Source organism: Leptopilina boulardi, unplaced genomic scaffold, assembly GCF_019393585.1.
Source record: "Leptopilina boulardi isolate dan_hultmark-lab unplaced genomic scaffold, ZJU_Lbou_2.1 LbouV2_325, whole genome shotgun sequence".
NCBI lineage: Eukaryota > Metazoa > Arthropoda > Insecta > Hymenoptera > Figitidae > Leptopilina > Leptopilina boulardi.
Window position 1 is genome coordinate 5,928,790 of NW_026137891.1, and position 14,253 is coordinate 5,943,042.

The 14,253-nt window shown below is 24.6% G+C and overlaps 3 protein-coding genes across 6 annotated transcripts; 1 reads left to right on the top strand and 2 right to left on the bottom strand.

Annotated features, from left to right (window-relative positions):
* Positions 1 to 918: 918 nt before the first annotated feature.
* LOC127284631 (uncharacterized) lies at positions 919 to 2,977 on the bottom strand. 3 transcript variants are annotated; one of them, XM_051310169.1, is made up of 5 exons: positions 2,840 to 2,977; positions 2,553 to 2,694; positions 1,869 to 2,281; positions 1,554 to 1,770; positions 919 to 1,329 (listed from the first exon to the last, which is right to left on the bottom strand). In XM_051310169.1, exons 1-5 carry the CDS (start codon positions 2,840 to 2,842, stop codon positions 1,262 to 1,264), a joined length of 843 nt encoding a protein of 280 aa, XP_051166126.1. In that variant the 5' UTR covers positions 2,843 to 2,977; the 3' UTR covers positions 919 to 1,261. The 3 variants fall into 3 exon arrangements, with proteins under 3 accessions (XP_051166126.1, XP_051166128.1, XP_051166127.1); XM_051310171.1 differs by having other exon boundaries at positions 2,792 to 2,921; XM_051310170.1 differs by having other exon boundaries at positions 2,764 to 2,909.
* Positions 2,942 to 12,088, top strand: LOC127284629 (uncharacterized). Of its 2 annotated transcripts, none has more exons than XM_051310166.1 (2): positions 2,942 to 3,068; positions 9,569 to 12,087. In XM_051310166.1, the coding sequence occupies exon 2, from the start codon at positions 9,655 to 9,657 to the stop codon at positions 11,674 to 11,676; it is 2,022 nt and encodes a 673-aa protein (XP_051166123.1). In that variant the 5' UTR covers positions 2,942 to 3,068; positions 9,569 to 9,654; the 3' UTR covers positions 11,677 to 12,087. The 2 variants fall into 2 exon arrangements, with proteins under 2 accessions (XP_051166123.1, XP_051166124.1); XM_051310167.1 differs by lacking the exon at positions 2,942 to 3,068 and adding an exon at positions 3,767 to 3,952 and having other exon boundaries at positions 9,569 to 12,088.
* LOC127284630 (clavesin-2) lies at positions 3,977 to 13,680 on the bottom strand. Its single transcript, XM_051310168.1, has 5 exons — positions 13,597 to 13,680; positions 7,335 to 7,729; positions 5,344 to 5,654; positions 4,996 to 5,089; positions 3,977 to 4,918 (listed from the first exon to the last, which is right to left on the bottom strand). Exons 2-5 carry the CDS (start codon positions 7,723 to 7,725, stop codon positions 4,767 to 4,769), a joined length of 948 nt encoding a protein of 315 aa, XP_051166125.1. The 5' UTR covers positions 7,726 to 7,729; positions 13,597 to 13,680; the 3' UTR covers positions 3,977 to 4,766.
* Between the last annotated feature and the right edge of the window lie 573 nt (positions 13,681 to 14,253).

Here is a 14,253-nt window from a genome sequence, read left to right on the forward strand (position 1 = left end):
AAAAAAAAATAATAATATACAAAATTAACAATATGGCAATTTATTTTTTTTACCGTTTCTATAATAAATGAATTTGATTTAAAAATAAAATCTCTCTTTTAATTTTGAAAAACCAAAAAAATATTGCAAAAATTGTTAACTTTGACGTTTTTATATTAATTTTACAAAGTAAAGGCGGATTTGATTAAAAACACTTTTAGAATTTTCAGCGAACCAACTCTCTCATATATATTCTCGGAAACCTGAAAAGCGACAAGGATATCTTTACTCAAGTCTTTCAAGCAGAATTTATTAAACTTACTTTCCAAGCTGAAATGACATTTAAGGAACAATATTTTCCCAGTAAATATTATGAAATAGAATACTGGAAGAACAAAAATATTTGTCAATCTGGAGATTACTTTTATCATCGATTTGGAAGATAAAGAAAAACATTTCTTCAAGAAATTGCAATTATTTTGTAAATAAAAAAAAATTTTAATAATCCTCTAGAGAATATATTATTTTAATATAAAAAAATTGCATTATTTATAAATTAATTTACCCGTCAAATAAATTCTATTCATTCTTAAAAGTATGACAAACCGCAATTCAATAAAGAATAAAGTAGATTTTAACACAGTATATGAAATTTACTTTACAGCCATTCACTATATATAATGAAAATAAAAATGTAATTATAAAAAATTTCAAACATCGTAACTTAATTAAAACTATGGTGGCAAATAAAAAAAGGGGTAGGGGGGTGGAAAACATAATTAGCAAAGTATGGGTTACAAAATAAAGATCACGTGCATTTAAATTGATCATGGGATATTTAAAAAAAAAGTTTCAATTACTAAATTAATGTTAATAATTTGATATCTATTTTTATTTAATCGATAAATTATAATAAATAAATCTTTACACAAACATAGGTGAATTTAAGCGTAAGTTTTTATTTTATCTCACAGATTTAAATATAGCTGAATTTAATTAAATTTAATGATTGAAGTTTCGTCGGATTATTATGGGGGAAACAAAATATTAAACTCTCAATTAATCAATTTTTCTCAATCATTTAATTTAATAATATTTCAACTATAATCGACTTTAATTTTCTTTTTGTCAGTTTAGTTTCACTAAAAATTAATACATTTATACAAAGTTCCAATTAATTCAGTCACGTGTATGTTCACAGATCTTGTACCAGACCTTTTTTTGTTTATTAATTAAACATTGAAACTATCAACAAAGTATTTATTTTCAGACATGCTAAAAATTATTGAACATTTTTTTCATATATTATCTCTTTTAAAAATGTAGACGGCGCTGTTGTATACAGATTACCTAAACAAATATATTATTTTTTTACAATATAACTAAAAAATGAATAATAATATATTAATGGATCAGTAGGAAAATAGATTTAATTTAATTTTGAATTTTAAATTAATTTTAATAAATTTTAACAAGAAATTAAAATTTTGGAAAATAGATTGATATAAAAAAATGATATTACTCTTTTTTATATTTCAAAATATAAAAATAAATGATAAAAATAAAAAACTTACCGATAAAGTTGTTTGCTTTTTTATCGTAGGAAATTATTTTACAATTATCTTTTTGATCAATTTTAAAATCCAAACATCTTTTACTTGGATTTGATTTGTAAAAGGGACTAATTTTCAAAATATTATTATATGGTTGTCCACTAAATGGATTAATGAAATCTGACCAAAATCCAATCATCTTCAATTTCATACAAATGTCAGATGCTGCCAGTACAAACTGTTGGCAACGATAATAATAATTATTTAAAAAAAAATCAAAGTTCAAGGTTCATTAATGCTTGTTATTGAAAACAATCCAAAAAGTTTACAACTCACATATTTGGCAACCTTCTCAGCCTCCTCTTCCTTACTCCATCTCGCCGTTTTTACATATATCTTTTGACTAAGACTAATTATTGTGAGTTGCGGTGAATGTACTTCCGGACATCCTGGAAAAAGTTCGGCTATCTCTTTTCTCAATAATATTGGACATTGTTGTGCAACAAAATGTAAAATAGGATGATCACTTTTCCTTCTTCTTTTTGTTTTTGTATTCTTTTTACTATTCGATGTCATTTCATTTAAAAATGAATCATCAGCGGGCAAAATTTCTGAATGTGTTTCTACCTGAGCTATGGTTGAAGCATCTAACCAACCAGGGCCAATACTTCCTGGTAAATAAAACCTAAATCCTCGTGGTGTGAGTAATTCCCAATTTGGATTCGCCCCAAAAATGGTATTATCGAAATCTGATAATTAATTTTTAAATCAACTTTAAACGTATATTTTTAACATTTCTTTAATAATATTAAGATTCTACTTCTTAGTTACAAAAAAAATAAATTTAAGATAAACACATAAATGATGTAATAAAAATTGGAGCCTTGACAGAGATTTGTTTTTCAAAAAATTAAAGAACTTACTAAAGACCCAAATAATAGAAAATAAGAAATGACGTAAACTTAAATTATATATATACAAACAAAAATAAAAGTAAATTTTAAAAAATGAATTACATACCGTCAACAGATTCTCCATTATTGGATTTAATAATTTCAAAAGTACTTGTATTTTCCTTACTGCGTCGCGAATAATTAGCCTTCAAAATCAATCTGACAGGCCGTGAGATGCAATTTTTCCCAAAATTACGAATACAAAGCATCTAAAAAATAATTCGTCACGATAAGGTTAGGTTATGATGAAATTGTTTCTTACCATAAGAAATATATACTTTTATTAAAATCTCTATTTTTTCATACTTGCACTAATTAATTACTAACTAAACGCAGTCAATGACTGTTTATTACCATCAAACTTCCACTTTACATGCTAGATATAGATTTAGATTTGCGTATATAGTTAACTTTTTCTGACTGACGTAAATAAATTTTATTATCGACTGATTCGATACACGTGTTAGATATATATCGAATCAGTTCGTTCGATACTTTTGACACTTGCTCCAAAAAATGGCACAGTAGTTTAAAAAAAAAACAATATGTTATTAATTTATTATTGTTGTTGAAATAAAAGCATGTGAGTAAAAGAAAATTTTTAACTATATAACAATAGTTAATTATAAAAGTGTCATGTGAAATAACAATGACATAAATATGTTCATTATTTCTTTTTAACATAACCTCTCTTTCAAATGCCGCACGATGATTTTCATTTATCTTAAAATTTTCCATTTTAATTGAATTTAATATAAATTAATTAAATTAAAAATGAATTTATCACATTTATTTTAGTACATGTAAGAATCCTCATATATAAGTTACAAAAGTAACACTTGTGATCAACTTTATTTTTTTGACTCATTGAAAATGATTTTTCAATATAAGTTAGTAATTTTGCAATAATAATAATTGTTTTACAAATAATTTAAATAATTATATGATATAAAGGTCTATTTTAGTCATTATGATTATCATTCTGAAACATAACCTAAAAATATATATTACAATTTCACATTTTGTTTCTCTAATTTATAATTATTATAGGGTTTTAAATTAAAATCTTTTTAGGTTTAAATTATATGAACAATAATTCTGTAATTTGTATATAAATTGAAATAATATTCCTCGAAAGTTATTATCATTATAAGCATGTGATAGATTTTTTTTTTAATTTAAACTCCCCTCCTCTTGACACGATGTTTTTTACATTAAACGATTAAAAAGGAGCGTGATATTTTTATATTTTCCTCATTTCTCTTAATGTATCACATGTTTTGCGGTTGACCCCGTGATAAGGAACAACTGATTGTTAAAAAACTTCTCAGAGTGTCAGTATATTAACATTTAAATGTTACATAAAATCAAATTACCGTAAAATAGATCTTTATTTCCTATTCACTATTTAACAAACAAGCAAGAAATATTGAAATTTGAATATAACGATATAAGGAAATTTTAAAGGTAAATAAAAATGAAATTTGTAAATAACTTTTCAAGAATATTTATTGACTTTATTGTATATTTATAAATTTTATACTTATTTTATATTTATGGAATTACCCGTAATATTAAGTAGTGTAAATTTAAAAAGTATATAGACTTTTTAATTTTCAACTTTTTTAACTTTATTCTTATAACTATATGTTTATTATTTGCCATAAAAATAATATAAAATCAATTTCTTTAAAATATCAAATATAAGAACAAATTGTTTTTAACATAATATCATATTTATAAGAATTTATGTGGAAAATATTTATTCAATTAATAGTGTTTCGATTTAATTATTTATGTTGATTTGATTCAACATTCGAGAATTATGTATGTACAAAAATAATTGTAGATTATTAAAATTCTATTTTGCATTTATATTATAATACAGTGCTTTTACATAATGAGTAAGGCACTTTTAGGGACTTAAAATGAAATTGGTAACTTATACCACCAGCAAAATCATTTCTGATTATGGGTTCAATAAATCTTAAAACTATTTTCATTATATCACACTTATAAAAAGACATTAGTGTAAAAAAAAATATAATATACATAATTATTGAAAGGAAAAAAATAATTTTATCTGTAAGATATGAGCCTCACGTTTTTAAATTTACATTCTTTGATAAAGATTTTTTTTTTTAAATGTAATTTTTTCTATGCAAAACGAAATCTTTTTCTGGTTTCTTGTAAATGTTCGAAAAAAAAAATATTTTTAAATCAATTCCGTAACAAAACTAAAATATATATATATAAACTAAATCTAAAAAATAAATGAATTTTAATCTACTTCTAATTTACGAAATGAGCCCGGAATTCCTCCCAAACCTTCACTTGGTGTAGAACAATTTTCTTTTGGTGACAATTCAATATACATGTCATCGAGTGCCTTCAACTCTTGATTTTTTGCTCGCAATACTTTCTTAAATGAGTCTAAAAATTATTTATTAAAATAATATTATTGTTTTGTAAATTAACAAAAACTTCATTAATAATATTTAATTTTTTACCAATCATTTCAGAAAGAGGAATTTTCCCACCATATTCTTTTGGCAAAATTTGTGGATTAACAGCCTTTTTGAGATCGTCTATAGTTTTGTGAATCTGGGGAAAAAAATTATTTGAAAATTTCGAAATAGAAGAAAAAACATCTTTTATATTTAGATTCTAAAGTCATTGGATAAATATTGTCTGCATTAATATTGACATATTGCTAATTAAACACATGTTTTGAGTAAAAAAAAAAATAAATTTTACTCTTTTATTAAATAATTCTCTCCTCAGATTATGGGAAAAATGACAAATTTATTATATTTGAAAATGTTTGAATAATTTGAATTTTTTTCAAAAAAACCTACGTGTATGCGACTTTTGAGTTTTTCGTTGAGAAGAGAGACGACAAACTCGACGACTTTTGTTGCACAAGTAGGAATGTTGATTAAATGAGTTTCTTTATGTCGCATTGGAGTTGTATTTTGAATACATCTCAACATATTTCGAATATCTGTTAATGACCATGCACTAATATGACCCATAGTGAGACCAGATTCATCATTTAAATGAGTGTATCCTTTAACTTGATTTTCTTCTTCGTCCATTAGAGCCTCCACCACAATACTATGTGTTCTGGCCATTTGAGCTGAAGTGTATTTATAGGGATCAAAACGTCCTGAAAAATTAGACAAAAAAAAATTATTTCGCTTAGAACATTTTTCTTATTTATTTTATTTTTTTATATAAAATAATTGAGCACCTGGAAATAAGAACTCGCCAAGCGCTCGGCTGCACGCTATAAAGCAAGTCAAACATACAAAAATGATGAAAAAATAAAATTCGAAATTTTTGATTTTTGAAAAATGCTATCTTGTAGGAAATGAAAAGGCGCATCTTTTTTTCCTCTGGATTTTTCTTGTCAAATGAATAGTTTAATTAATAAATGTAAAAAACTAATAAATTTTTATTTCCAAATTTCATTCAATTTTTAAACATAAATCATCGTATCTTCGACAAATATTAATCAAATCCAATGAGATTTTGCATACTTCCGAGTTTGGGTCCATAGATGACGATAGTCTAAAAAAAATGTTGAATTTTTTTCAATTGTTGACCAATTTTTAATTATAAACAAATACCTGTCGGTAATCATACTCAGTTATCTTCGCCGACAAAAAGTCTGTGGGGAAGTTCATCGTTGAAAGAACTTCCAGTGAGACATTTGTGTATTAGGATATAATGAAGTTTTCTGTAAAGTTTCAAATAGATTAATTCAATAGTTTAAAAAATATTGAATTTTTAAGATTGCGCGTGTGGCGCGCCAACGAGTAGGCAAGTGGATAGAATCGCTGAGCAGTTCATTACATGAAAAATGACCACTTTCTCACATCTTTTTTCTCTTAATTTCATTATTATTATATATAAATTGTTTTAAATTGACTTTATAAATAATATTTTTTTTAGTATTTATCATGTGTATATATATATATATATTTATTTGTTTATATTTAAAAATACAATTCAATAATAAAAATTAGAATGTCTTATGAGTATTCAAAATGTACATATAATTAATACAAAATATTAATAACTATAAGTAGTCAAAATTTTTAACAATATAGTTAATTAGACATTAGATGTAATTTTTTTAACAAAATTTTTTTTACATTTTTCAAACAATTACAAACTATCAACAATAACTTGTAAATAGAAAGTGGTCATTTTTCATGTAATGAACTGCTCAGCGATTCTATCCACTTGCCTACTCGTTGGCGCGCCACACGCGCAATCTTAAAAATTCAATATTTTTTAAACTATTGAATTAATCTATTTGAAACTTTACAGAAAACTTCATTATATCCTAATACACAAATGTCTCACTGGAAGTTCTTTCAACTATGAACTTCCCCACAGACTTTTTGTCGGCGAAGATAACTGAGTATGATTACCGACAGGTATTTGTTTATAATTAAAAATTGGTCAACAATTGAAAAAAATTCAACATTTTTTTTAGACTATCGTCATCTATGGACCCAAACTCGGAAGTATGCAAAATCTCATTGGATTTGATTAATATTTGTCGAAGATACGATGATTTATGTTTAAAAATTGAATGAAATTTGGAAATAAAAATTTATTAGTTTTTTACATTTATTAATTAAACTATTCATTTGACAAGAAAAATCCAGAGGAAAAAAAGATGCGCCTTTTCATTTCCTACAAGATAGCATTTTTCAAATATCAAAAATTTCGAATTTTATTTTTTCATCATTTTTGTATGTTTGACTGGCTTTGTAGCGTGCAGCCGAGCGCTTGGCGAGTTCTTATTTCCAGGTGCTCAATTTTTGAAACGTACCAGCACATGATAGAATGACTTTTCTTCCTTGCTCGTCCCTTTCCAATAGTGGAACCAAATATCCACTATCAATTATTGCTTCAATATCAGAATCATTAATATCTAAATTTTGAAACCAATCAGGATAAAGTTGTCTCATTGTGAGATAACGTTCCAACATTTCCTCAGCTAATGGGAGGCTAAATTTTTTTGTTCTAAGAAACCTGAGTAGAAAAACAGCGTCAGTACGACAATTTTTAATTTGCGGATGTTTTTTTATCCATTCACGAAATTTTTCTAAAGCTTGCTCCCGCGTATTTTCATCTTCTCTTAATTCCATTCGTGCAATTACTTGTGAATCAATACTCAATCCACATTTATAATCCAAATTCTCTTCTGTTCCCATACCCATTTTTCTGAAAATTGTTTTTTTTTTAAATATATTTTTAATTTTTAAAAATCAAAATAATTTTACAAAAGAAAATAATATAAATAAAAGAAATGTGTAATTAATTAATTTCAAGCACTTTTTCCGACTTTTTTTCGACTTATTTTAATAAGATGCGACTTTTTCGACTTTTTTTAACATTTTTTTTACAAAATATAATTTTAAAAAAATCAGCAACGGAAATTATCAAAAATTCAATTATTTTCAAATATTTCAATAAAATTTATAATATTTTTCGAAAATTCAATTATTTCTAAACATTTCAATTGTAACTCTTTCGAAATTAAATTATTTTTCAAATTTGTCAAATTAAAGAATTTATGAAATTCAATAATTGTTTAAAATTAAAAAAAATCAGCAAATAAAATTATCAAAAATTTTCAATACAAAATCACCTTTAAAATTTAATTATTTCTAAAATTTTCTACCTACAACCTTCTGAAATTTAATAATTTCAAGTATAACTCTCCTGAAATTCAATTATTTTTAATGATTTTTATAATATTCTTCAAACATTCAAGTATCTAAAACCATTTTTCACTTTAAAAATTTTTAAATTCTACTTTTGTCTGCAATTTTTTAATAAATTTTACAGTAATAGAAATCATCAAAAAATTTTAATTAAAAATCACTTGAAGTTCAATTAAATCACTTAGAGTACAATTATTTTCAAAAATCTGTGTAATTTGATTTGACTTTGATTTCAAAATTAAATTAATTTTTACGAATTCATTTTTTTTATTGCAATTTAAAAATCAAATTTTAATTAGGTTTTGATTGCAATTTGAGGTGAAATTGAAATTGCAAAAAAAATAAATTAAAATTTGATTTTTGAATTGCAATCAAAAAGTAAATTTGAATTTTACGTCAAATTGCAATAAAAAATGAATTAAAATTTGATTTTTAAACTGCAATCAAAGAAATAAATTTAATTTTGACGCCAAAACGAATTTGATTTTGACATCAACTTTTAAAAAATGTTATCTAAAATTATTTGACAAATTATTTTCAGTTCTTTAAAATTTAATTATTGTCTGCAATTTAACAAAATCATTTGAAATTCAATTATTTTTAAAAATTTTAACTTTAACTGTTCAAAAATTTAATTATTTTTAATAAATTTAATATCTATTAAAACATTCAATTATTTAAAATTTTTCAAATAAAAACTCAAAGATTGAATTGTTATTAAAAATTAAAAAAGAAAGAAACTACAGTTTTTGAAATTTGCAGAAAATTAATTTAAAATTTAAAATCTTCTTTGCTATTCAATTGTTTAAAAAAAAAAAATTTTTTAATCTGTAAAACTTAATTATTGCCCGAAATTTTTTCTGACCATTAAAACTAAAAACTAGGACAAAATTTTTAATTCGAATAAATTGCTTAAATCAGACTTCAAAAAATTATAAAAATGGAACTTCAGGAATTTTTTTTTAGAAATTTGTCCTACTTAATTAAAATTTTGAAAATTTTCTTTAGTTCGATTCTGAAATGAAAAAGAATTAAATTTTCTTGATAATATTCTTGTATAATTATTCTCATTACAGAATTAATAAAATGAATTTAATATCTAATAACATTATTTATTTAAAGTAAAATATTTGTTAATTAATTGAATTTTGTTAAAATAAAAAAACGACTTTTTCGACTTTTTTTGAAATATAAATTGACTAAAACGACTTTTTTTGTGCCTTAAAGTCGATCCGAGACTGTAATTTAATATTATATTGAAACAATTTATGTTTATAAAAATAATATTAATTAATTTATTTCTCAGGTAACTAAGCTTTTTGGAATTTTTTTTCAGAAAGGACAACGCATGGTATCCTGTGGGTCTTGGTTGAAGATAGGGTCAATAATTTATTATATTTGAAAGTCAAATTACTTTTTACAATGAGGGTGGTTGCTCTTATTAGTGGTGGAAAGGATTCATGTTTTAGTATGATGCAATGTGTTGCTGCAGGTCATGATATAATTGCATTGGCTAATTTACATCCAATTGGAAAAGATGATCTCGATTCATTTATGTTTCAAACTGTTGGTCATCAGGGAATTGAATTTATTGCCGACGCTATTGGATTACCACTCTATAGAGAGCCAACATTTGGAAGATCTAAAATGCAAGATAAAAATTATGTACCAACTGATGATGATGAAGTTGAGGATCTTTATAGATTATTGAAAAAAGTGAAAGATTCAGAAAATATTGATGCCGTATCGAGTGGAGCAATTGCAAGCGATTATCAACGATTACGCGTGGAAAATGTATGTAAACGTTTGGGACTTGTTTCATTATCATATTTATGGCAAAGAAATCAAGAGGAATTATTAAATGAAATGATTCAATGTTCAGTGAATGCAATATTAATAAAAGTTGCATGTTTGGGTTTGGATTTGAAACATTTGGGTAAATCATTGATGGAAATGCAACCGCATTTATTGATGATGAAGGAAAAATTTGGTTTGAATGTTTGTGGTGAGGGAGGTGAGTACGAAACATTTACTCTCGATTGTCCATTGTTTATTAAAAGTATCGTGATAAATGAATATGAAAGTATTGTACATTCGAATAATGATATTGCACCGGTTGGTTATCTTAATTTTAAAAAAGTACAATTATTGGTTAAAGATAAGGGAATGGAAAATTTGTCACTGAAGGAAAGATTACAGAATGTTATTATAAAAAATCCTCTTGATTATGTTTCTGAAATATTGTGTCTAAAGGAAGACGATTTGTCTGATGATAAAATTGTTGAATTTGATACAAAAATTGATAATGATGAAATCTATCCTGATAATCCTCAAGTGAATGAAAATGAAAGTGGTTGGCTATGTTTTGGAGGATTAACAAGTGAAAACACGAATCCCGCAATTGCGATGGAGGAAACATTAAATAAATTACAGAATCTTTTGTCGAGTAAAAATATAAATATTTCGGATATTGTGTCAGTTACATTGTTCGTTAAGGATATGGGGAATTATTCATTGATAAATGAAATTTATGTTTCGAAATTTGCACATCTTAATCCACCAGTTCGTGTTTGTGTGGAATGTCCCTTGAATGTGCAAATTGTACTTGAGGCATTGGCATATAAAGATGGAAGTGGTACAAAAGATGGTGCAATTCATCGTAAACATACTTTACACGTACAGAGTATCAGTCATTGGGCACCGGCAAATGTTGGTCCATATTCTCAGGTTGTTCGTATTGGTGATATTATTTTAGTTGCTGGACAAATTCCCCTAATTCCTGGCAGTATGACAATGTTAAATTCAAATATAAGACAGGAGTGTCGTTTAACATTGAGACACATTGAACGATTATTAAAATCAGTGGACAGTAAAACACAATTAAGGGATATTGTGCAGGGAATTTGTTTTTTAACTGATTTCAAATATATAAAAGAGGCGCGAAACGAATGGGAGAGATTGACAAAAAATACTATTGACGATTATATTATTGTGCCGAATCTCCCAAGGAATGCAAGAATCGAATGGAGTGTTTGGGCACATAGAGATAATAGTCGATTTGAATATGAGGAGATAAGAAAAAATATGGGAAATATTAAAATATTGTTGAGAAGAAGATGGAATTATGATAATATATCGGCAATTGTGGGTTATTTGTCTTTTGATTTAACAAAAAATTCGGAAACTAATCAAGAAAATTTTACACAAGATGAACTAATACAGTGTCTTGAATATCTTCTCTGTAATTTGAAAAAGGGTTCACTAACTGAAAATCCCGCGTGTACTTTAAGAATATTTTATAAAGGTAATCTTTTTTCTTCACAATATATTCAAAATCTTTTAGTGCCTTTTTTAAATGATAATTTAGTTGTAACTAGTATTCCTGCATTATATTTACATAATGCCAATACTTACCTTTCGGTGTGTGGTATTCGTCACGAATAGTGTGGTAAAAGAAAACGGAAATAAATTTGTATTAAGGGCTTTACAGAAAAATATTAATTTCGATTAATAAATAATAGAAATTAAATTTATAAAAAAACATTGTAAAAATTATTTATCTTTTTCTTTAGTAAAAATTTAATATAATTTCATTAAAATTATATTTTAAATTAATATTTAAAATATCTTTTTGGTAAATTTTAAAAGAAAATTGGAATAGGAATACGTTTTTTCAAATTAGAAATAAAGTGTAATTGATTTACTAAACATAAAAGATTTTGAAAGAGATGACAAAGTATTCATATTCTTTCTGAATAGAGGATTAAAATTTATTCAGAATACTGATGACCATGTATGTTTCAAGGCTTCTATTTAAAATGCTTCTTTTATTCGTTACACTGTGCTCATAATAAATTAAAAAATTATATGTACAAACTTCAAAAAAAAAATAACTCATATTTATTACTTTCTTTTTGTAGAAGAAAAAAAGTTCAATTTTGATTTTCCGTTTTTACTTTATAAAAAAAAAATTCTTTTATTCTTAAATGTTCGGGTAAAAAGCACTAAAAGATTATTATTTCAATTTTTGTTAGAATTATAATAACAATAATTATTATTATTGTATAATTTTCATTTTATGTTAAAAATATTAACATATTACTTTTTCAATTATTGAATTTTTTCTTCGATAAGCAAAAAGTATTTTTTTAGGCTTGAATTATGACAATTAGTAACGAGTGTAGCAAATAATCGTGTAGGTAATTATTTTTTTTTAGCAACACTCTTGAGAAATTCATGAGCGTGCGTACGAAAATGAAAGTGATCAACAAACATAAGGAAGTAAATCTGCACTTCCGCTTTATATTTGATCCACGGCTTTCTAGTTTTTGTTATTTTTAAATATATATCATACCTATAATAATATAGCGTATCACTTGAATTAAATATAAATTTCGAAAATAATGAAATATATATTTACCAAAACAGGTAAAATATATTTTATTCGAAAAATCGTTATCCAGTCATATATCTGGGATTTCCTATCATTTCTTTCACAATTCTTTTATTGTGAAATATTAATCGTGAGATAATCCAAGAAAGTAAGAAGAATTTTTGTAAATATTGAAATAATTTTCTTTTTTCAATTTTTATTTAATTTAATTAAAAATTATTTTTGCAAACATTAATTTTTTGCAATTCGTTACAGTCAACTATTTATATATAAACTCGAAAGCAATCGACTCTTTCTTTCAATATATCTTTAAGAAGAAGAAGAAAGTTCCTCAGAGTTGATGTATATATGTATATATATATATATATAGTGCCATTCAGTGAAAGTAACAAACCTATATTAAGTTCAAGAGAAACGAATTTTTAAATGAAACAATAAAGCTTTCAATTAAAGTAATAAAAATAAAAATTGCTTTTCAAAAAATTAAGTATATTTAAAAAAGCAGTTATTTTAATGACGAATATTATTTTAAAAAATTTATATTTATTATTAACATTACAAATTTTTAAAAATAATATCAATATATTGAATTTTTCTATTTCATAATGTGTCCCAATTTTGTCACAGTGCCATTTTTAGTTTCTTATTCAAATCACCGATTATGAAGTAAGCATTTTCATCTATGACTTGTATGCCTTTTTTTAAAAAAAAACAAATATAATTTTTTTTTTCTTTTAATTTCTTGATTTCTTTAAATTATAAAATTTATATTTAATTGTTCATTTTTAAATAAATCACTAAACTTAAAAATAAATCACTCTCACTTTTTTAAAATACTAAAAATAATAAAAAAAATAATTAAAATTCACTAAATTAAAATTTTTTTTAATTCAATTAGAATTTTTAATAATTTTGGAAAATTTTTTATAAGAATTTTTCACTTTGAAAATTGAAATATTCTTCACACACACCTGTAAATATCAAGTTCCTCCTGCGAGAGTAAAGTGACGGGCAAGAGTCTTTTGGCGACTGCTTGCTTAGTTGAAGTTAAAGAAGTAACCCGAATACTTTCGAATGATCATTTTATAAAAAGAGAGGGGGGATTTCAATACAATAAGAGTTATGGAATTCTGGTCTTTAATTATGACATAAAAACGTAACTTCAAGGTTTCAAAACAATTGTTTTGTTTAGATTTTTCTTTAAAATTTGAAGAAGAAAAAAAATTGAAAGCATTTCTACTTTTTTTTCAGTATAAGAAAAAGAAGATAAAGAAGAAGAAGAAGGAATGATAAATTTTTAAATATTTTTCAAATTTGCAAATAATTTAAATTTTATATGTTTAATAAAATTTCTATACGGAAATTTAATACATATATATCTGATTTAAGAACAATTTCCGTTTGGAAGATCATTAAGTCCTCGAATTCACTTTCTTTTCGAGGCATTCTACTTTGCTTTCTCCAAAGGATCGAATCCTCCATCGCTTCGTTGATCAAGAGAATCGTTTTTATAAACATTTTTTTTTTAATTTTATGAAACTCGAGGAAACAAACTTTATTTGCTAATCCAAAAGAATTGTTGCATCTACTTCCATTCCACCTGAAGAAACTTTAAAAGTTTAATTAAT

Coding starts and splice junctions, on each gene's coding strand:
- LOC127284631 (XM_051310169.1), bottom strand. Junction 2,282..2,552: donor TAATGGAGAATCTGTTGACG/GTATGTAATTCA, acceptor ATTAATTATCAG/ATTTCGATAATACCATTTTT. Junction 1,771..1,868: donor CTGAGAAGGTTGCCAAATAT/GTGAGTTGTAAA, acceptor CGTTGCCAACAG/TTTGTACTGGCAGCATCTGA.
- LOC127284630 (XM_051310168.1), bottom strand. CDS start 7,725: ATGGGTATGGGAACAGAAGAGAATTTGGATTATAAATGTGGATTGAGT. Junction 5,655..7,334: donor AGTCATTCTATCATGTGCTG/GTACGTTTCAAA, acceptor CTAATTTTTCAG/GACGTTTTGATCCCTATAAA. Junction 4,919..4,995: donor TCCTCTTTCTGAAATGATTG/GTAAAAAATTAA, acceptor AATAATTTTTAG/ACTCATTTAAGAAAGTATTG.
- LOC127284629 (XM_051310166.1), top strand. CDS start 9,655: ATGAGGGTGGTTGCTCTTATTAGTGGTGGAAAGGATTCATGTTTTAGT.